A 23,656-nucleotide genomic window follows, 5' to 3' on the forward strand; every position below is an offset into this window, starting at 1 on the left:
TCCTGCAAACTGTCTCCCCATTTCATTGGTCCTTTTCCCATCTCTAGAGTCCTTAGTTCCACTGCTGTCTTGTGTTACCCCATACCCTCCGTATCCACGCTACTTTCCATGTGTCCAGAATTAAACCCGTGTCTCACTGTCCTTTGTCTTCTGTTTCCAGGCCCATACCTCCCCGGGGGTAATCGATGGCCTGCCAGCGTATACGGTGAGACGCCTCCTGAGGGTTCGACCACGGGGCAGGGTTTCCAGTAACTGGTTGACTGGGAGGGTTATGGCCCGGAGGAGAGGTGCTGGGTTCCTGCTAAAGACATCTTGGACCTGGCACTCATTGCCAATTTCCTCCGCCGTCAGCCAGGTATGCGCCCAGGTAGGACACCAAGTGGCATCCCTGGGGGGGGCACTACTGTCACGCCCTGATCTGTTTCACCTGTCCCTGTGATTGTCTCCACCCCCTCCAGGTGTCACTGATTTTCCCCAGTGTATTTATCCCTGTTTCCTTTCTCTATGTGACAGTTCGTCTTGTATGTTTAGTCAAGTCAACCAGCGTGTTTTCCCCCGTATTCCTTTTCTATTTTCTTTTGCTAGTCTTCCTGGCTTTGACCACTGCCTGACCATCCTGCCTGCCCTTCGGTATCTATTGGACTCTGAACGGGTTGTGACCTTTCGCCTGTACACAACCATGCTCTTGCCTACCCCTTTTTGGATTAACATTGTAAGACTCCAACCATCTGCATCTGGGTCTCGCCTTGACAAACTGTTTTAATTTAGATTTCATGTGATCTTTAATGCATCTTCTATATTTTATTTGATCTTTGATGTGCCTTTGTACAAGATCAAGAGCATCTCGGGACAGTTACTGTCTGTGTTTTGTCTGGAAGAGTTTCTTCATGTGAGTGTGCAAAGACACCAACATTGTGCAAATAACTGAAGACATTCACTTACATTTTGTAAAAAAAAATGTTTCTGTCTCTCACATGGTAGAGGTTTGATATGATGACAACATAATGTGCTATCTTTTTCAGTCTGTGTTAACAAACTCCCATGGTCAGATAACATGTCTTATCAAGCGTAAAACATAACCTCCTAACATTATGCAACAGTTTCCATGAAAACAATACAGGAACAAAGCAAAAAGGTATTTCAACATTGATTTCATAACATAAACCACCTTTTGGGAGTTTGCTTAAGTCTCAACCTGCCAAAGGCCATCTGTCATGTCTGCTTAACGTTCACTGATACTGTCACGGGTGTCGTATGAATTGGACCAAAATGCAGCGGGTACGTGAATGCTCATAATACTTTTATTAGAACATTTACACAAAACAAGAAAACGAAAGACAGCTAAACAGTATTGCAGGCCTAGCAGTGCAAAAACAACTTCCCACAAAAGACAGGTGAAAAAAGGGCTACCTAAGTATGACTCCAAATCAGCAACAACGATGTAGAGCTGTTCCTGATTGAGAGCCATACCAGGCCAACACAAAGAAATACACAACGTAGAAAAAAACATAGAAATACAAAACATAGAACAATACCCAAAAACCCGACAACCCAAAACAAACACACCCCTGCCACGCCCTGACCAAACTACAATAACAAACAGCCCCTTTACTGGTCAGGACGTGACAGATACCTACGTAACCTGCAAACTAGACTGCAATAGAGTTTGTATATGTTAATGACCAAGTCCTTAAGTGACTATATAATGAAAACGTATATAGCTGCCAGTAAAACAGGATCAACATATTTAATCACGTACAATGGCCAACTTCACTGCATCAAAACTTCATCCCCATCAGCATCCTCAGGAACTCTGGTTCTTCTGTCCAAATATCAGACATGGGGCATATGGAATGCCCACCTGAGAAATCGGGTAGGTTACTATTCTGTCCTCTTACAAGTGAAAAAAAATGACACATCTCATTACTGTGTGACCTGAGTGCACTTATTCCTTTACGCATGCACTTTAGTTTTCAATATTTGAGTTCAGTGGCATCTGTACGTTATTGTACAGTTGTATAGTATTTAACTTATTAATTACCAATGACATGTAGGCGTATGCAATATTATCACACTCACTGTACATCACAAAACCACACTCCCCCCATGTTTGAGAATTTTTTCTGAAGCAAGACTTTGGTTGACTTGGTTGACATCTGATGCTTTTTTGAAATGTACCAATATTCTGAGGAACAACCGCATCTGTCTGCCTACAGTATAAAAACTGCACGTCTATCATGTTCACAACAGACTGATCCTGGGCATCCTGCAGTCATTCACCATGGCACCTGTCTTTGTGCTGACCATTTTCATCGCCGTTCTCTGCTCAGTTCAGGGCCGATCTACAGGGGTAAGTGTCTATCTGAGACTATTGGGAAAACCCTGTGCATGATGAATTATTTGCGTTTTAAACATTTTAACCTATTTTGTTGCATATTTCCTTCTGCTGTTGGCATACAGAAAGCTCCATTTGAAAGGAGTGAAGAGGACATGGAAATTGGTATGTTCATCCTGTCTTTATAAACATTTAGTTTCTGACATTGTATTATGTATCTAAATATCATGTTCCATAAATGAAACCTGGTTTTATTAATCATTCATTTTTAGAATGTATATGACGTACAGTACCAGTCAAAGTTTGGACACACCTACTCTTTCAAGGCTTTTTCTTCATTTGCACAATTTTCTACATTGTAGAATAATAGTGAAGACATCAAAACTATGAAATAACACATGGAATCATGTAGTAACCAAAAAAGTGTTAAACAAATCAAAATATATTTGAGATTCTTGAAAGTAGCCACCCTTTGTCTTGATGACAGCTTTGCATACTCTTGGCATTCTCTCAACCAGCTTCATGAGGTCGTCACATGGAATGCATTTCGAAAAACTGGTGTGTCTTGTTAAATACATTTGTGGAATTTCTTTCTTAATGCGTTAGAGCCAATCAGTTGTGTTGTGACAAGGTAGGGGTGGTATACAGAAGATAGCCCTATGTGGTAAAAGGCCAATTCCAAATAATGGCAAGAACAGCTCAAATAAGATAAGAGAAATGACAAAGTTTCTTCAAGTGCAGTCGCAAACACCATCAAGCGCTATGATGAAACGAGCTCTCGTGAGGACCCCCACAGGAAAGGAAAACTCAGAGTTACCTATGCTGCAGTTAATTAGAGTTACCAGCCTGAGAAATTGCAGCCCAAATAAATGCTTCAGAGGTCAAGTAACAGAGGAGACTGCGTGAATCAGGCCTTCATGGTTGAATTGCAGCAAAGAAACCACTACTAAGAGACCCCAATAAGAAGAGACTTGCTTGGACCAAAAAGATGAGCAATGGACATTAGACCGGTGGAAATCTGTCCTTTGGTCTGAGTCCAAATTTGAGAATTTTGGTTCGAACCACCTTGTCTTTGTGAGATGCAGAGATGGTGAACGGATGATGTCCGCATGTGTGGTTCCCACCGTGAAGCATGGAGTAGGAGGTGTGATGGTGTGGGGGTGCTTTGCTGGTGACACTGTCAGTTATTTATTTAGAATTCAAGGCACACTTAACCAGCATGGCTACCACAGCATTCTGCAGCAATACGCCATCCCATCTGGTTTGCACTTAGTGGGACTCATTTGTTTTTCAACAGGACAATGACCCAACACACCTCCAGGCTGTGTAAGGGCTATTTGACTAAGAAGGAAAGTGATGGAGTGCTGCATCAGATGACCTGGCCTCCACAATCCCCTGACCTCAATCCATTTGAGATGGCTTGGGATGAGTTGGACCGCAGAGTGAAGGAAAACCAACAAGTGCTTAGCGTTTGTGGGAATTCCTTCAAGACTGTTGCAAAAGCATTCCAGGTGAAGCTGGTTGAGAGAATGCCAAGAGTGTGCAAAGCTGTCAAGACAAAGGGTGGCTACTTTGAAGAATCTCAAGTATAAAATATGTTGAACAATCTTTTTGGTTACTACATGATCCCATATGTGTTATTAGATAGTTTTGATGTCATCACTATTATTTTACAATGTAGAAAAGAGAAAAAATAAAAACACTTGAATGAGTGGCTGTGTCTAAACGTTTGACTGGTACAATATATTATCTTATTGTAATATTAGTTATTAGGGACACAGTTGCATTTAAGCAATTTTTTTTATCCCATTCCGCAGACAGCACCCGCACCAATAACATTGAGGAGGAGGATTTTTCTGCTTCAACGCTCATTGAGAAGGCCAACAGAAATCTTGGTAAGGCAGCCTGAATATTCCTACCCTGCATTTAATGACACCGAGAATGAAACACAGATAATAACCTTCACTTGGTGTTGTTTTCTAGGGAAAAGACTTGACGAGCCACTAGTCATGTTTGGGGACATTGCAGTAAATACTGGGTTCATGAACGCTGACCCCTGCACAGCTCACACCTGCAAATGGCCGAAGTCCTCTGATGGGAAAGTTTACGTGCCCTATGTGATCTCTAATCAATACTGTAAATATTTTTCTTCTCTGAAATGATTTTCTTCTGAGCTTAATGGTTTGGTTTTACTATACTATATGAGTCTGTGTGTGCGTGTGTGTATTGAGTTTCTGACTTTCTTGTTGCTCCATTGAGCAGCGCCCCAGGAGAGGTCCGTTATTGAAGGTGGGCTGCAAACCTTTGCTGCATCAACCTGCGTCCGATTCTTTCCGCGAACCAATCAGAGGGACTTTGTGGACATCCAGTCTCTGTCAGGGTATGACCGCTGCACATTACGAGACCTGTTATACTTGTCTTCTGCCACTCTTATTTACTTAGTGTTTACATGACAATTTACTTTACCGTTATTGCTACAAAAAACAATACTTTACTACTTTTAGAAATGACCTTTATGTCTTCCGTATACACTCTTGTTTGTAGCTGTTACTCGTATGTTGGACGCCAGCAAAATGGCCAGGTGGTGTCTCTGAATAGGAACGGATGTGTCCATCTGTCTGTGGTGCAGCATGAACTGCTGCACGCCTTGGGCTTCAGACACGAGCATTCGCGCAGTGACCGTGACAGCCATGTTCAAATCCTGACTCAGAACATTTTGCCTGGTTAGTGCTTTCTACATCCACAGATGCTGAATTTATAATATATATTTTTAAATAACTTCGTAGGTAAATAATAAATACTATTGTTTACAAGATATGTAAATATTATTCCTGCCCATTTTGAGTAAGACATATTAGTAAAACTTTAAGAACTTGAATGTAAACTTTAGTGTACTTCTATCTGATTATAATAATACATTAGTATTTCATTATTTGTAAACATGTAGAAACACTGACATGGATTTATAAGCTTTTCAATTAATAAGCATTTATAACATTCATAACAATCTGTAAAGCATTTCTTTATAAGCGTGACTTATTCATGAAAGTTATTATACTGTGTAAGAACATGATTTATCATGCATTTTCCATCATAGGAAAGGAATCCAATTTCAATAAGATCAACACGATAAACTTGGGGACTCCATATGACTATAATTCTGTCATGCAATACTCAAGGTAAATTGAGGACATAATGGAAAGGTTTTCTTTACTGCAATAACAGCTATAATGTTGTATGGCTAAAATAATTTGACCTTTCATAGTCTACTCATGTTATCCTTTAATTTCAATTGATGGTGTGAGAGCTTTCTGCCCAATGTTGTCTGGTTCCAGGTTTGCCTTCTCCAAGAACAATCAGCCCACCATTCTTCCGATCCCTGACAATAATGCAGTTATTGGCGAGGCAACTCAGATGAGCCCTATGGACATTCTGCGGATCAATCGTCTCTACAACTGCAGTAAGTGCCATTTTAAGAAGACCTGTTTATCATAACTGCAAAGAATAAGAGTTGTGATTATTATACCTGCCTGTAAACTTCACGATACCGTTGCTCAATCAATTTGAGATATGTGGGAATATAGTATTTGAATTGAATTTAGTGATATTCTGTATTTATACTGTTATAAATTGGTGTATAGATTATTTTTTAAAGCTTTGAGCACCATCAACTCAAAAGGCAGAAATACAGCATGTCAATTCTAATAATATTTTATTTTTCCCTTCTCTTTTATTAGGAAAGCAGTTGGACTGATTTGAAAAGTGCGACGGTAGAGCGTCTGCTGAGGATTGTAACTGCAGTTATAGCTTGCTTTTCAACTTTGAACATGAATTTAAGAAACAAATGATATTTTATGCTGATAGAATGAATTCAGATGCAGATCTGTATCCGTATGTCAGATATGTTATGGCTTATCATAGAACATTGGTATGGCAAAGCAAAGTACTGTGGTCTACTGAAACATTATCACAATAAACATGTGTAGCAACGTGTATTTGATAGCCCGTTCTACGTTTGTTATGGTTTATGTTTATTTTTCTGATTGCAAAGGGTACATTGATGGTGATTATCATATAACGTGCACAGGTGTGCAAGTGGATTAGTGGGTAAAACTAAAACCTTCTGTATATTTTTAGGGGAGTTAACAAGGCTCTCTCACCAAAGACTACAGTAATGACACATGTCCCAACTCCCACACGCACAGAATATCCTGTATTATACAGCAAATTTAACATTCTGTTACTTTTGCATTTTGGAAGTCTGAAACAACGACATGAGCTTAAAATCATTGTAGAGTGAGTGTCCAGTAATACTTTACAACATGGTTCCATTTGTTAAAGGTTTATAAGGGGCATATAATTAGGTTATTAATGATTATTTCATCATTTGTAAATGCATTTTTTGCATTATAAACCATTAATTAAGATGAACCCTTATATATTGTCATACAACCTTATTTCTCACTTTTGGGTGTGATGCATTGGTGTTCTGTTCCATGAACAGAGGAGGATGGTTTTAATGATGTGTCTTGACCCACTTTTGATGCCCTGGTCAAATGTACATTATTCAATCATTCCTAATATATTACCTCTTACCAGATTATATAAACACAGGTAATACCTTTGATTGGTGAAACAGTGGAGGAGGTATCCTCTCACAACGTTGAATGTTATTGTTATCACACCCACCACACACTGACTGAATATGTTTAACAAAGTGTTGAATCTGTGTCGCGATGATTACCCAATACTGCCTATAAGTACAGTATATCTAAGCTCTGAGTGAACTCTAAAATCATCTATAAATGACTTACATGTACCCAATAAGGTATATCTTATTTTAAAGTGACATACCTATGAATATTTATAACTGATTCATCAACATTTATAAATGCTAAAATTACACCTTGTTTTAAAGTGGCAATCCACTGACCAGGAACAAATGAGTTACCAACATTTATAACTGCTGAAAATATATATTTAAAGAAAGTACACTGCTCAAAAAAATAAAGGGAACACTTAAACAACACAATGTAACTGCAAGTCAATCACACTTCTGTGAAATCAAACTGTCCACTTAGGAAGCAACACTGATTAACAATACATTTCACATGCTGTTGTGCAAATGAAATAGACAACAGGTGGAAATTATAGGCAATTAGCAAGACACCCCCAATAAAGGAGTGGTTCTGCAGGTGGGGACCACAGACCACTTCTCAGTTCCTATTTTTCCTGGCTGATGTTTTGGTCACTTTTGAATGCTGGCGGTGCTTTCACTCTAGTGGTAGCATGAGATGGAGTCTACAACCCACACAAGTGGCTCAGGTAGTGCAGCTCATCCAGGATGGCACATCAATGCGAGCTGTGGCAAGAAGGTTTGCTGTGTCTGTCAGCATAATTAAATGTAGCAATTTAGCATAGACACTCTTGCTACACATAACTCTACTATCATCATTATCATGATTTATACAATTTATGCTTAGCTAGTTATGTTATCCACTGCTAGCTAATAATAATAATAGCTAGTGTTTAACATTACTTGCTAACATTAATAGCTAGTTACCACAGATTAAAGGGGTTAGCTAGTTATCACAATTTTTGCTAATGTCACGTCCTGACCAGCAGAGGGAGTAATTGTATTATAATTTGGTCAGGACGTGGCAGAAGGGTATTTGTTTTGTATGGTTGGGGTTGTGTATGTTATTAAAGGGTTGTTTGTTTTATGTAGTCTGGGGTTTGAGTATATGTTCTAGTGTTGGTTTTCTATGGTTTTCTAGTCTGTCTATTTCTGTGTGGTTTGTGTGGCTCCCGATCAGGAACAGCTGTACGTCGTTGTTCCTGATTGGGAGTCATATATTAGGAGCTTGTTTTCACCTGGGGATTTTGTGGGTAGTTGTATTTTGCACTGCTAGTGTTCTTAGCCTGTGAAACTGTCGTCTGTCGTTCTTTTGTTTTGTTGTTTTTGATGTTCTCTTTATTTAATAAATTATTAAGATGTGCATCCACATTCCCGCTGCGTTTTAGTCATCTGTACCCAACGACACCCGTGACAGAACTACCCACCAGAAAAAGACCAAGCAGCGGAGTAAGGAGCAAAGGGAATTTGATATGGACTGGCGGGAGAAATGGACCTGGGAGGAAATTCTGCACGGGGCTGGACCTTGGCACCAGGCTGGGGAATACCGTCGCCCAAGGGAAGAAATAGAGGAAGCTAAGGCAGAGAGGCGTCGGTATCAGGCCATGTACGCGCTGAGGGAGAAGCACGAGAGGCACCCCCAATAAAAAAAAATTCGGGGGGGGCACACGGGTAGTTTGGCTGGGCCAAGGATGAGCCCTAAGCCAGCTACCCGTGCTTATATGGAGAAGTGTATGGAGTGGAGGGCGCCGAAGTTTGAAGAGATGCGCAAGATCTGGCCCATACGCACACACAGTCCAGTGCAAGTTTTTTCAGCCCCTCGCAGATGCCGTGCTAGAGTGGGCATCCAGCCTGGTAGGAGGATGAACCAGGCTACCCTACACCCGCTCTACGCACGGTAACCATCAGGCCCCTGCACAGCCCAGTTCGCCCTGTACTAGCACCCCGCTCGTACAGGGCTGCTAGTTCCATCCAGCCAGGACGGGTTGTGCAGGAGCTGCGATCAAGACCGCCTGTGCGCCTCCATGGCCCAGTATTTCCACTTCCCGCCTCTCGTGCTGACCCGGAAGTGCGAACCCCTAGTCTGGCACGTCCAGTACCAGCACCACGCATCAAGCTTCCAGTGAGTCAGCCTAGTCCTACTCAGCCTGTTCCCGCTCCTCGCACTAGCCATGAGGTGCGTGTTCCGAAACTGGCATTTCCAGTACCAGCACCACGCATCAGGCTTCCAGTGCGTAATATTAGTTCCACTCGGCCGGTTCCTGCTTCCCGCACTAGCCCTAGGGTGTGTGTCTCCAGCCTGGTACCTCCACTACCAGCCCCACGCATCAGGCTTCCAGTGCGTCAGCCCAGTCTCGAGCTTCCGGAAACAGTGCCCCGTCCAGAGTATCCGACAACAGTGCCCCATCCAGAGTATTCGGCAACAGTGCCCCGTCCAGAGTATCCAACAACAGTACCCCGTCATGAGTATCCGGTGAGAGTGTTAAGCCCGGAACCGAGTGAGACGGCCAACAGTTCGGAACCAAGGGAGACGGCCCACTGTGCAGAACCGAGTGAGATGGCCTACAGTTCGGAACCAAGGAAGATGGCCCACTGTGCAGAACCGAGTGAGTCTGCCTGCGGTCCAGAACCGAGTGAGTCTGCATGCAGTCCGGAACCAAGTGAGTCTGTGAACGGTCTGGAACCAAGTGAGTCTGCCTGCGATCCGGAACTGAGTGAGTCTGCCTGCGATCCGGAACTGAGTGAGTCTGCCTGCGATCCGGAACTGAGTGAGTCTGCCTGCGATCCGGAACTGAGTGAGTCTGCCTGCGGTCCGGAACCGAGTGAGTCTGCATGCGGTCCGGAACCAAGTGAGTCTGCCTGCGGTGCGGAACCGAGTGAGTCTGCCTGCAGTCCGGAACCGAGTGAGTCTGCCTGCGGTCCGGATCCGAGTGAGTCTGCCTGCGGTCCGGATCCGAGTGAGTCTGCCTGCGGTCCGGATCCGAGTGAGTCTGCCTGCGGTCCGGAACCGAGTGAGTCTGCCTACTGCTCGGAACCGAGTGAGTCTGCCTACTGCTCGGAACCGAGTGAGTCTGCCTACAGCTCGGAACCGAATGAGTCTGCCTACGGCCCGGAGCCAAGAGAGTCTGCCTACAGTCTGGAGGGCAGTAGGCCAGAACCTGAGCCCCCTCCAGTATAGGTGGGTTGGGGAGGGGGGGTGTAGCACAGGTGCCGTCGTTGACGGTAGCCACCCTCCCTTCCCTCCCTTTAGTTTAGGGGATTATTTTGTTTGTTTTGGGGTATGTTTTTTTTTGTGTGAGGTGCATCCGGGGTCTGCACCTTTGGGGGGAGGGACTGTCACGTCCTGACCAGCAGAGGGAGTAATTGTATTATAATTTGGTCAGGACGTGGCAGAAGGGTATTTGTTTTGTATGGTTGAGGTTGTGTGTGTTATTAAAGGGGTGTTTGGTTTATGTAGTCTGGGGTTTGAGTATATGTTCTAGTGTTGGTTTTCTATGGTTTTCTAGTCTGTCTATTTCTGTGAAAGACTAGAAAACAGGCTTTTTATTATGCTTGTGTTTCAGTATCTTATTTCAAATTTGATTTATATTGCTTCGCTTCGTTGCTGCTACTGTGCACATAATGACTTCATGTTGTTTTAGTATTTCACATTTTATAAAATTACAAATCAAACTTATCACATAAGTATTAACTTTAATTGAGTACTTGTTAAAGCAGATCTTCAAGCTTTGTCAGGTCAGATGGGGAGAATTGCTGCACATCTATATTTTCAGGACTCTCCAGAGATGTTTGATTTGGTTTAAGTCCTGGCCATTAACGCTCAAGGACATTCAGAGATTCTGTCCCATGCTACCTCTGCTTTGTCTTGGCTGTGTGCTTGAAGCCTGTTGTCAGTTGGAAGGTGAAATTTCACCCCAGTCGGAAGTCCTTGAGCGCTTCTGGAGCAGGTTTTTCTCTGTACTTTGCCTGCTCATCTTGCCTTTAAGTCCTGACTAGTCTCCTGTGTCCTCAGCCACTGCAAAAATGGTCCTGAAGGTTCTCCCACCCACAGAGGAACCTGAGCCCGTCAGGAGTGACATCAGCCCTTGGTCACCTCCTGAAAGGCCCTTCTCCCCTGACGTTCTGTTTGGCCCGACAGCCAGCTGTAGGAAGAGTCTTGTTAATTCCAACTTCTTCCATTTAAAAATGATGTGGAGGCCACCAGTGTTCCAGGATACTTTCAATGCTGCAGAAATGTTTTGTTTTCCTTCTGTGCCTCGCACAATCCTGTCTCGGAGCCTCACGGATGCACCTTCAACTCATGGATTGGTTTTTGCTCTGATATGCACTGTCAACTGTGGGAATTCTACTGGCTGTAGACAGGTGTGCTGCTCCAAATAATGTCCAATCAATTGAATTTACCACAGGTGGACTCCAACTGCTTGTAGAAACAACTCTGCTGATGATCAATGGAAACAGACTGCACCTGTGCTCAATTTCGAGTCTCATAGCAAATGGTCTGAATACTTATGTAAATAAGGTATTTCTGTTTTTAACTAGTTTTGCTTTGTCATTATATACTGTGTGTAGATTTCTAAGAAAAAATGCATTTTAGAATAAGCCCAATTGAATAAAATGTGGAAAAGTCAAGGGGTCTAAATATTGTATTAATTGTAAGTATGATTTATTTATTTGAAGAACTGCTAAAATAGTGATTTTCGTCAGACAGCACATGACCTTGCTGGAAATCCTTCACAATCTTCTCCAGTCTGTTCTTGTTGCACACGTTCAAATGACTAAAACCAGGCCACCATAGAGAAAAAGACTGAGTATATAAAACACAAACAAGGGGAGATTGCTACTTTTTTTTACTTTTTTACTTTTCTGCACAACATTTGACTCTTTCATTACGCTATTTGACTGTAAATGTAATATCTATGTTGAATGAGAGAAACCCGCTGGACACGTGATGGAATGTTTGGGCTGCCATCAAAGAGTTCACAGCAGCCGATTTTACATCAGAAGTATTCTCACAAGGTGTTATTGTGGTCCCTTTAGGCTCAATTGGTGTAGCTTGCACCCTGAAATGCAAGGGTTGAGGGGTTTAATTCCCACGGGGGATGAGTGTGAACTAACAAGTTTGCACTCACTTCGTAAGCCGCTTTCTGGATAAGAGCTTCGCTAAATTATTAAATGTCACACCCTGATATATTTCACCTGTCTTGTGCTTGTCTCTACCCCGCTCCAGGTGCACATTTTCCCAATTATCCCCGCCTGCCCACAGTTCTGTACCCACTGACTCTGCTCTGAATTACTGACCTCGTCTGCCCTTGACCTGTCCTTTGACTGCCCCTGTTTTGTCAAATAAACATCTGCAATTCGAACTGTCTGCATCTGGGTCTTATCCTAAGTAGTGATACTAAAATGTTATTTGAGGACTTTTTGGAGACTGCCAACATGTGAATTAGATTTCTTCAAATTTGTTCATCAAGAAAATTACAAAATAATCCATCAGACATTTGTACACTTATAACACAACTGGGTCACAATCTTCAATGTATAGCTACTATTTCGAATATGAACAAATGCAATGAATAAAAAAACCAGAAGAAAAATCTAACATTAAATATGAGGCTTCATTAATTGAATTACTTATATGCATCCTGAAAAGGAAGAATGACACACAGAGAAGGGGACACCTGTTTGAAATCCTCAAGGTCAAAACATATTTAGCCAAGTATATGATGTCATGGTACAAAATAAGTTTACATGCACAACTCACAATGTCATGTTTCACACACGCTTTCAAGGATGTCCTATGGTGAACCCCACCTGATTTACGCAGCAACCTCGACTCAAGTCAAAAATGTCCTGACCTTGTCAGCGTATTTTTGTGCCCGTATTCACTTATTTTGGGTCTGCTATCCACTTGTATATGCCTGATGAAAGAGTATAAAAACAAGCCTAGCTACTGCCATTTCACCCATTCCTTGTCAGAGTTCTGAGGTAAGCGCTGTGCTCAGTATTCGTACAGTGTATGTGTGTGAGCTGCAATGACTAACACTATAGCTGGTATTAACGGTTTTCCCTTTGTGTTTGCATGTATCCTACAGTCCTTTAATCCTACAGCCAGGGTCTCCTGGCTCTGATGATGGTGTCCTCTGCCTGGGTTGAGAAACTGCCTGAGGTGAGTGAGCACAGGATACGGAGCAACCATGCCATAAGATCACCACCTGGTTAAAACTCAATCGAACAGTGAACGATATTCAAAGCAACACTGACCTACTTGGGACCCCCAGTAACATTGGGGCTTTAAAAATACTTCAAACAATAAATAGTGATGCAGTTTCTTTAGAGATAAATCAGATGAAGCCTGAACTGTGCGATATGTAGTAGGAAGTTGTAGTTTCTAAATAGGCCAGAATTCTACATATTTTAGCACATAAAATGTGGTAATTAACTACAATGACTATAATCCATTAAGTGTCTGCTTAAACTTGTTTGGTCTTTGAGGAGCAGACTTGGAGACTGAGAGAAGAATGAACAATAGATCGAGAGGGTTAGAAAGCAGTTGCTTCCTGAGCCTGAAAATGCCTGATCCATGTGTGATTGATAGTTACATTCCACAGTCATATAAGTATGCCAGATGCATTTCGAATCACTCAAATTGTGTATTTTTTCAGAAAGCAAGAAATTAGCTGTAGATGAGATGACCTGGGCAATTAAATAATAGTCATCAAATAAAACAACATAATGAATAACACAAATATAAATCAAATCAAATCAAATTAGACCCATACATCACAATATATTTAACAGATGCATTAGGTTGTGAAAAATGTTTGTGTTCTTAGCCCAAGATGCATTACTATCTAACAATTCACAAATAATATATAATAAATAAGATAAGCTTAACAGATGGGTAAGCTCTTGCTTCTAGCTCCTAAGCAATTTTGCAGTATTTTGTTTCGCGGTCATCCTCAGAACCTTTTTGTGATTACCACAGTCGAAATAACTTTTAATATCAGGAGTGGCGTGTAATTCACCAGTATTAGCAACCAGGAATCCGACTTCAGAGGTTGCTTTGTGAGGGCTTATACTTCACTGACGCCAAGTAAACTTAAGCACTGACTTTATAAACCGAAGCCCACATATCTGAGGCCTATTTTTATTGTAGCTAGAATTTGAATAAAGCAAAATTTATAAAAACCCCACTGCTCAACCAACACATTGACTGGGTACTGCTGCTGGTAAAAACATTATATCACTAAGTACTAACTTTCGGGAATACCTTTCAAGGCCCTCCCTGCTCCTCCTCTCAAAATCTGATCACTTGATCCATTCTTTGACCCACCCTTCCTATAGGTAAAAACCAAACAGAAGTGTTCTCAAAGCAAGGTCTATTCAATCCACCTGACCAATTGTAATCCATAACAAGATTGTTTTTATTATGCTGACTGGGATATGTTCCTCGTGGCTCAGTTACAGAACATGGTGTTTGCATGCCGGTGTTTGGTAAATACCAGTTTGTGGGTTTAATTTCACGCTGAACCAGTAATGGAGAGGGTAAAAATGTATTAAATTAAATGAAATGTAGCGTAATTCATACCATCAAAAAGTTGTTCACAGCAAGGTTGTCTGTTCCACAACCAATGTAAATGTAAATGGTAGCCTCTGAGAATAACATTGACGAATACATGGATATGGTGACTGGAGTTCATCAGAAAGTGTATAGGGAGATGTTGTATCCACTGTGACTTATTAAAAACTCACCCAATGCTTGTGCAGACCAGCTGGCTACCAAATATCCCTATCCAATCTGGATTTGTGTTCCATTATTAAAGAGCAGTGATTCCATGTCTATGTACAGAGCAGTAGCCCCCGTGCGTAGGCTGAGTGGGGCGGAAGCTGGCAAGTAACGGCTATTTAACAGTCTGATGGCCTGAGATAGTTGCTGTATCTCTCGTGTCCCTTTGATGCACCTGTACTGACCTTACCTTCTGGACGAATATCGGGTTGAACAGGCTGGGGCTCGGGGTTTATGTCCTTGATTATCTTTTTAATATCCTGGGACATCTGGGCTGTAGGTGTCCTGGAGGGCAGGCAGGTGCTCCCGATGCGGTTAGCAGACCGCGCACCACCTCTGAGAGCCCTTCGGTTGGGCGGTGCAGCGCTGCTACCCAGGCGGTGATACAGCCCGACAGGATGCCCTCACTTGTGCACCACAACGTTTGTAGTCAGAGGGCTAATATTTATACTATTCATGCCAGTCTCTCTTGACTAAGAGTTGAGAAAAGACTGACCGGGTCACTTCTTGTTTTTTTTATAAGAAACATGAATGTGTTGGAAATTCCAAATTGTTTGCATAGTCAACTTACACACAGCACTGACACCAGCACTGACACATACACCATACATGCCACCAGGGGTCTTTTCACAGCCCCCAGGTCCAGAACAAATTAAAGGAAACGTTAGTACTATACAGAGTCATGAGTGCATGGAACTCCCTTCCTTCTTATAGCGCAGGTGAACCGCAAACCTGTTTTTAAAAATATATAGAAATCAACACCTCACGGCACAACGCCTCTCCCCATGTGACCTACTTCTGTGTATTTGCTGACATGAATGTGTAACTGATAGATGCCCACCACTGCATGTTCATGTGTTTTAAACGTATGTAAATTGTAAAGTCTTTTGTCTGTAATGTATTTTTGTTACATGCCGGACCCCAGTAAGACTAGCTGTTGCCATTGGCGTCGGCTAATGGGGATCCTAATTAATCAAATAAAAATTAAACAGAAGGGCATTCAAATTGTGGCTTTGATAGGCCTTGTGGTTATAAATAAAACATTAATAAATGTCTCAGAAACACAAGATAATGGAGAAGACACATGGACTGTTAAGTTAGACATCACAAGCAGGAAGGTAACACGTTTCAATTTGTTTTGCTCAGACACTCGAAAAGAACTGATCACAATTAAATGTTTTTTTTGTGTGTGTTTTGGGGAATGTAGGTTGGAGTTGGGGCGGGATTTTGTGAAGGGGTAAAATGTACAACTATTTACTTCCAGTGGATTTTTGATTGAAAACAATTAAAAGCCCTGTGATTTGATTCTGTAACGGCCGTCGTAGGAAGTGGACCAAAATGCAGCGGGTACGTGAATGCTCATATTTACTTTATTACGAACACCACACAAAAACAACAAAATGAAACCACGAACGACAGCCAACAGTTCTGCAGGCTAAACAGAGCAGTGCACGAATACAACTTCCACAAAGGGACAGGTGAAACAGGGCTACCTGAGTATGACTCTCAATCAGCAACAACGTTGTACAGCTGTTCCTGATTGAGAGCCATACCAGGCCAACACAAAGAAATACACAACATAGAAAACCATAGAAATACAAAACAAGAACATTACCCAAAAACCCCGGAACACATAAATCAAACACCCTCTTACATAAATACATATCCCATTGAACCCCGAACCACATAAAACAAATACCCCCTGCCACGTCCTGACCAAACTACAATAACCAATAACCCTTATACCGGTCAGGACGTGACAATTAGATTGATGTTTTAGTTCCTTTGTGGAACTATTGTTAGCATCAAATAGGATAGTTGCCATTCCTAATGTGTGTAGATGGGCAGATACATTTCCAACACAAATACAAGCAAGTAATGAAGATAGAAAAATAGCTTAAAGTATGCATTTTTTATGATTATTACTTCATGTACAGTTCTGTTTAGTTTTTACATTGTATTTTCAACACTTTAGGTTTCAGCTTTATTTCACTAATTAAACTAAACTTAACTGTGTCACGCCCTGATCTGTTTCACCTGTCCCTTTGATTGTCTCCACCCCTCCAGGTGTCGCTTATTTTCCCCGAGAGTGCCTGGAATCGGGGTCTCTTCGATACTTTTCTTCACGGATTTTCTGAGGAGGTAAAGGATGAGCTAGCTGCTCGGGAATTGCCGGTGGACCTCGACTCCTTATCGCCCTAACGAGCCAACAAGACCTGAAAACCACCTTGAGATGCCTGGTCTCAACCAACCCCACTACCTGGAGCCGTTAACTGGTCTGGGTGGAGTATGCCCAGAACACCCTTCCCTTTTCTGCCACGGGACTCTCCTCTTTCGAGTGCTCCATGGGGTATCCGTCTCCACTCTTCCCAGAAAAAGAGCAGGTGGTCAGCGGACCCTCGGCCCAGATGTTTGTCCGCCGCTGTCGACGTACCTGGAGAAGAGCCAGGGCGGTTATTCTCAAGACCAACTCCAGGTATCGTCGACAAGCCGGACCGTTGCCGGGACCCCAGCTCCCGCCACCGCATTGGGCAGAGGGTATGCTTTCCACCCGGGACCTGCCCCTGCGGGTAGAGTCCTGCAAACTGTCTCCCCATTTCATTGGTCCTTTTCCCATCTCTAGAGTCCTTAGTTCCACTGCTGTCTTGTGTTACCCCATACCCTCCGTATCCACGCTACTTTCCATGTGTCCAGAATTAAACCCGTGTCTCACTGTCCTTTGTCTTCTGTTTCCAGGCCCATACCTCCCCCCGGGGTAATCGATGGCCTGCCAGCGTATACGGTGAGACGCCTCCTGAGGGTTCGACCACGGGGCAGGGTTTCCAGTAACTGGTTGACTGGGAGGGTTATGGCCCGGAGGAGAGGTGCTGGGTTCCTGCTAAAGACATCTTGGACCTGGCACTCATTGCCAATTTCCTCCGCCGTCCAGCCAGGTATGCGCCCAGGTAGGACACCAAGTGGCATCCCTGGGGGGGCACTACTGTCACGCCCTGATCTGTTTCACCTGTCCCTGTGATTGTCTCCACCCCCTCCAGGTGTCACTGATTTTCCCCAGTGTATTTATCCCTGTTTCCCTTTCTCTATGTGACAGTTCGTCTTGTATGTTTAGTCAAGTCAACCAGCGTGTTTTCCCCCGTATTCCTTTTCTATTTTCTTTGCTAGTCTTCCTGGCTTTGACCACTGCCTGACCATCCTGCCTGCCCTTCGGTATCTATTGGACTCTGAACGGGTTGTGACCTTTCGCCTGTACACAACCATGCTCTTGCCTACCCCTTTTTGGATTAACATTGTAAGACTCCAACCATCTGCATCTGGGTCTCGCCTTGACAAACTGTTTTAATTTAGATTTCATGTGATCTTTAATGCATCTTCTATATTTTATTTGATCTTTGATGTGCCTTTGTACAAGATCAAGAGCATCTCGGGACAGTTACTGTCTGTGTTTTGTCTGGAAGAGTTTCTTCATGTGAGTGTGCAAAGACACCAACATTGTGCAAATAACTGAAGACATTCACTTACATTTTGTAAAAAAAAATGTTTCTGTCTCTCACATGGTAGAGGTTTGATATGATGACAACATAATGTGCTATCTTTTTCAGTCTGTGTTAACAAACTCCCATGGTCAGATAACATGTCTTATCAAGCGTAAAACATAACCTCCTAACATTATGCAACAGTTTCCATGAAAACAATACAGGAACAAAGCAAAAGGTATTTCAACATTGATTTCATAACATAAACCACCTTTTGGGAGTTTGCTTAAGTCTCAACCTGCCAAAGGCCATCTGTCATGTCTGCTTAACGTTCACTGATACTGTCACGGGTGTCGTATGAATTGGACCAAAATGCAGCGGGTACGTGAATGCTCATAATACTTTTATTAGAACATTTTACACAAAACAAGAAAACGAAAGACAGCTAAACAGTATTGCAGGCCTAGCAGTGCAAAAACAACTTCCCACAAAAGACAGGTGAAAAAGGGCTACCTAAGTATGACTCCAAATCAGCAACAACGATGTAGAGCTGTTCCTGATTGAGAGCCATACCAGGCCAACACAAAGAAATACACAACGTAGAAAAAAACATAGAAATACAAAACATAGAACAATACCCAAAAACCCGACAACCCAAAACAAACACACCCCTGCCACGCCCTGACCAAACTACAATAACAAACAGCCCCTTTACTGGTCAGGACGTGACAGATACCTACGTAACCTGCAAACTAGACTGCAATAGAGTTTGTATATGTTAATGACCAAGTCCTTAAGTGACTATATAATGAAAAACGTATATAGCTGCCAGTAAAACAGGATCAACATATTTAATCACGTACAATGGCCAACTTCACTGCATCAAAACTTCATCCCCATCAGCATCCTCAGGAACTCTGGTTCTTCTGTCCAAATATCAGACATGGGGCATATGGAATGCCCACCTGAGAAATCGGGTAGGTTACTATTCTGTCCTCTTACAAGTGAAAAAAATGACACATCTCATTACTGTGTGACCTGAGTGCACTTATTCCTTTACGCATGCACTTTAGTTTTCAATATTTGAGTTCAGTGGCATCTGTACGTTATTGTACAGTTGTATAGTATTTAACTTATTAATTACCAATGACATGTAGGCGTATGCAATATTATCACACTCACTGTACATCACAAAACCACACTCCCCCATGTTTGAGAATTTTTTCTGAAGCAAGACTTTGGTTGACTTGGTTGACATCTGATGCTTTTTTGAAATGTACCAATATTCTGAGGAACAACCGCATCTGTCTGCCTACAGTATAAAAACTGCACGTCTATCATGTTCACAACAGACTGATCCTGGGCATCCTGCAGTCATTCACCATGGCACCTGTCTTTGTGCTGACCATTTTCATCGCCGTTCTCTGCTCAGTTCAGGGCCGATCTACAGGGGTAAGTGTCTATCTGAGACTATTGGGAAAACCCTGTGCATGATGAATTATTTGCGTTTTAAACATTTTAACCTATTTTGTTGCATATTTCCTTCTGCTGTTGGCATACAGAAAGCTCCATTTGAAAGGAGTGAAGAGGACATGGAAATTGGTATGTTCATCCTGTCTTTATAAACATTTAGTTTCTGACATTGTATTATGTATCTAAATATCATGTTCCATAAATGAAACCTGGTTTTATTAATCATTCATTTTTAGAATGTATATGACGACACAGTACCAGTCAAAGTTTGGACACACCTACTCTTTCAAGGCTTTTTCTTCATTTGCACAATTTTCTACATTGTAGAATAATAGTGAAGACATCAAAACTATGAAATAACACATGGAATCATGTAGTAACCAAAAAGTGTTAAACAAATCAAAATATATTTGAGATTCTTGAAAGTAGCCACCCTTTGTCTTGATGACAGCTTTGCATACTCTTGGCATTCTCTCAACCAGCTTCATGAGGTCGTCACATGGAATGCATTTCGAAAAACTGGTGTGTCTTGTTAAATACATTTGTGGAATTTCTTTCTTAATGCGTTAGAGCCAATCAGTTGTGTTGTGACAAGGTAGGGGTGGTATACAGAAGATAGCCCTATGTGGTAAAAGGCCAATTCCAAATAATGGCAAGAACAGCTCAAATAAGATAAGAGAAATGACAAAGTTTCTTCAAGTGCAGTCGCAAACACCATCAAGCGCTATGATGAAACGAGCTCTCGTGAGGACCCCCACAGGAAAGGAAAACTCAGAGTTACCTATGCTGCAGTTAATTAGAGTTACCAGCCTGAGAAATTGCAGCCCAAATAAATGCTTCAGAGGTCAAGTAACAGAGGAGACTGCGTGAATCAGGCCTTCATGGTTGAATTGCAGCAAAGAAACCACTACTAAGAGACCCCAATAAGAAGAGACTTGCTTGGACCAAAAAGATGAGCAATGGACATTAGACCGGTGGAAATCTGTCCTTTGGTCTGAGTCCAAATTTGAGAATTTTGGTTCGAACCACCTTGTCTTTGTGAGATGCAGAGATGGTGAACGGATGATGTCCGCATGTGTGGTTCCCACCGTGAAGCATGGAGTAGGAGGTGTGATGGTGTGGGGGTGCTTTGCTGGTGACACTGTCAGTTATTTATTTAGAATTCAAGGCACACTTAACCAGCATGGCTACCACAGCATTCTGCAGCAATACGCCATCCCATCTGGTTTGCACTTAGTGGGACTCATTTGTTTTTCAACAGGACAATGACCCAACACACCTCCAGGCTGTGTAAGGGCTATTTGACTAAGAAGGAAAGTGATGGAGTGCTGCATCAGATGACCTGGCCTCCACAATCCCCTGACCTCAATCCATTTGAGATGGCTTGGGATGAGTTGGACCGCAGAGTGAAGGAAAACCAACAAGTGCTTAGCGTTTGTGGGAATTCCTTCAAGACTGTTGCAAAAGCATTCCAGGTGAAGCTGGTTGAGAGAATGCCAAGAGTGTGCAAAGCTGTCAAGACAAAGGGTGGCTACTTTGAAGAATCTCAAGTATAAAATATGTTGAACAATCTTTTGGTTACTACATGATCCCATATGTGTTATTAGATAGTTTTGATGTCATCACTATTATTTTACAATGTAGAAAAGAGAAAAATAAAAACACTTGAATGAGTGGCTGTGTCTAAACGTTTGACTGGTACAATATATTATCTTATTGTAATATTAGTTATTAGGGACACAGTTGCATTTAAGCAATTTTTTTTATCCCATTCCGCAGACAGCACCCGCACCAATAACATTGAGGAGGAGGATTTTTCTGCTTCAACGCTCATTGAGAAGGCCAACAGAAATCTTGGTAAGGCAGCCTGAATATTCCTACCCTGCATTTAATGACACCGAGAATGAAACACAGATAATAACCTTCACTTGGTGTTGTTTTCTAGGGAAAAGACTTGACGAGCCACTAGTCATGTTTGGGGACATTGCAGTAAATACTGGTTCATGAACGCTGACCCCTGCACAGCTCACACCTGCAAATGGCCGAAGTCCTCTGATGGGAAAGTTTACGTGCCCTATGTGATCTCTAATCAATACTGTAAATATTTTTCTTCTCTGAAATGATTTTCTTCTGAGCTTAATGGTTTGGTTTTACTATACTATATGAGTCTGTGTGTGCGTGTGTGTATTGAGTTTCTGACTTTCTTGTTGCTCCATTGAGCAGCGCCCCAGGAGAGGTCCGTTATTGAAGGTGGGCTGCAAACTTTTGCTGCATCAACCTGCGTCCGATTCTTTCCGCGAACCAATCAGAGGGACTTTGTGGACATCCAGTCTCTGTCAGGGTATGACCGCTGCACATTACGAGACCTGTTATACTTGTCTTCTGCCACTCTTATTTACTTAGTGTTTACATGACAATTTACTTTACCGTTATTGCTACAAAAACAATACTTTACTACTTTTAGAAATGACCTTTATGTCTTCCGTATACACTCTTGTTTGTAGCTGTTACTCGTATGTTGGACGCCAGCAAAATGGCCAGGTGGTGTCTCTGAATAGGAACGGATGTGTCCATCTGTCTGTGGTGCAGCATGAACTGCTGCACGCCTTGGGCTTCAGACACGAGCATTCGCGCAGTGACCGTGACAGCCATGTTCAAATCCTGACTCAGAACATTTTGCCTGGTTAGTGCTTTCTACATCCACAGATGCTGAATTTATAATATATATTTTTAAATAACTTCGTAGGTAAATAATAAATACTATTGTTTACAAGATATGTAAATATTATTCCTGCCCATTTTGAGTAAGACATATTAGTAAAACTTTAAGAACTTGAATGTAAACTTTAGTGTACTTCTATCTGATTATAATAATACATTAGTATTTCATTATTTGTAAACATGTAGAAACACTGACATGGATTTATAAGCTTTTCAATTAATAAGCATTTATAACATTCATAACAATCTGTAAAGCATTTCTTTATAAGCGTGACTTATTCATGAAAGTTATTATACTGTGTAAGAACATGATTTATCATGCATTTTCCATCATAGGAAAGGAATCCAATTTCAATAAGGTCAACACGATAAACTTGGGGACTCCATATGACTATAATTCTGTCATGCAATACTCAAGGTAAGTTGAGGACATAATGGAAAGGTTTTCTTTACTGCAATAACAGCTATAATGTTGTATGGCTAAAATAATTTGACCTTTCATAGTCTACTCATGTTATCCTTTAATTTCAATTGATGGTGTGCGAGCTTTCTGCCCAATGTTGTCTGGTTCCAGGTTTGCCTTCTCCAAGAACAATCAGCCCACCATTCTTCCAATCCCTGACAATAATGCAGTTATTGGCAAGGCAACTCAGATGAGCCCTATGGACATTCTGCGGATCAATCGTCTCTACAACTGCAGTAAGTGCCATTTTAAGAAGACCTGTTTATCATAACTGCAAAGAATAAGAGTTGTGATTATTATACCTGCCTGTAAACTTCACGATACCGTTGCTCAATCAATTTGAGATATGTGGGAATATAGTATTTGAATTGAATTTAGTGATATTCTGTATTTATACTGTTATAAATTGGTGTATAGATTATTTTTTAAAGCTTTGAGCACCATCAACTCAAAAGGCAGAAATACAGCATGTCAATTCTAATAATATTTTATTTTTCCCTTCTCTTTTATTAGGAAAGCAGTTGGACTGATTTGAAAAGTGCGACGGTAGAGCGTCTGCTGAGGATTGTAACTGCAGTTATAGCTTGCTTTTCAACTTTGAACATGAATTTAAGAAACAAATGATATTTTATGCTGATAGAATGAATTCAGATGCAGATCTGTATCCGTATGTCAGATATGTTATGGCTTATCATAGAACATTGGTATGGCAAAGCAAAGTACTGTGGTCTACTGAAACATTATCACAATAAACATGTGTAGCAACGTG

The 23,656-nt window shown here is 41.8% G+C and overlaps 1 protein-coding gene and 1 pseudogene across 1 annotated transcript; both read left to right on the forward strand.

Moving 5' to 3' along the window:
• The first annotated feature begins 2,183 nt into the window (after positions 1–2,183).
• On the forward strand, positions 2,184–6,328 carry LOC123723643 (low choriolytic enzyme-like). The gene is made up of 9 exons (XM_045708482.1): positions 2,184–2,350; positions 2,461–2,500; positions 4,153–4,230; positions 4,319–4,471; positions 4,598–4,715; positions 4,880–5,058; positions 5,433–5,514; positions 5,671–5,795; positions 6,073–6,328. Exons 1-9 carry the CDS (start codon positions 2,282–2,284, stop codon positions 6,087–6,089), a joined length of 861 nt encoding a protein of 286 aa, XP_045564438.1. The 5' UTR covers positions 2,184–2,281; the 3' UTR covers positions 6,090–6,328.
• A 13,204-nt stretch (positions 6,329–19,532) lies between these two features.
• Positions 19,533–23,656, forward strand: LOC123730762 (low choriolytic enzyme-like; annotated as a pseudogene).

Source organism: Salmo salar, chromosome ssa26, assembly GCF_905237065.1.
Source record: "Salmo salar chromosome ssa26, Ssal_v3.1, whole genome shotgun sequence".
Taxonomy (NCBI): Eukaryota; Metazoa; Chordata; class Actinopteri; order Salmoniformes; family Salmonidae; genus Salmo; species Salmo salar.

What these genes read in the sequence shown, in the direction of transcription:
- LOC123723643 (XM_045708482.1), top strand. Translation starts at nt 2,282, where the DNA reads ATGGCACCTGTCTTTGTGCTGACCATTTTCATCGCCGTTCTCTGCTCA. An exon ending in GAAGGCCAACAGAAATCTTG is followed by an intron (nt 4,231 to 4,318) that starts GTAAGGCAGCCT and finishes GTTGTTTTCTAG; the next exon opens with GGAAAAGACTTGACGAGCCA. An exon ending in TGTGATCTCTAATCAATACT is followed by an intron (nt 4,472 to 4,597) that starts GTAAATATTTTT and finishes TCCATTGAGCAG; the next exon opens with CGCCCCAGGAGAGGTCCGTT.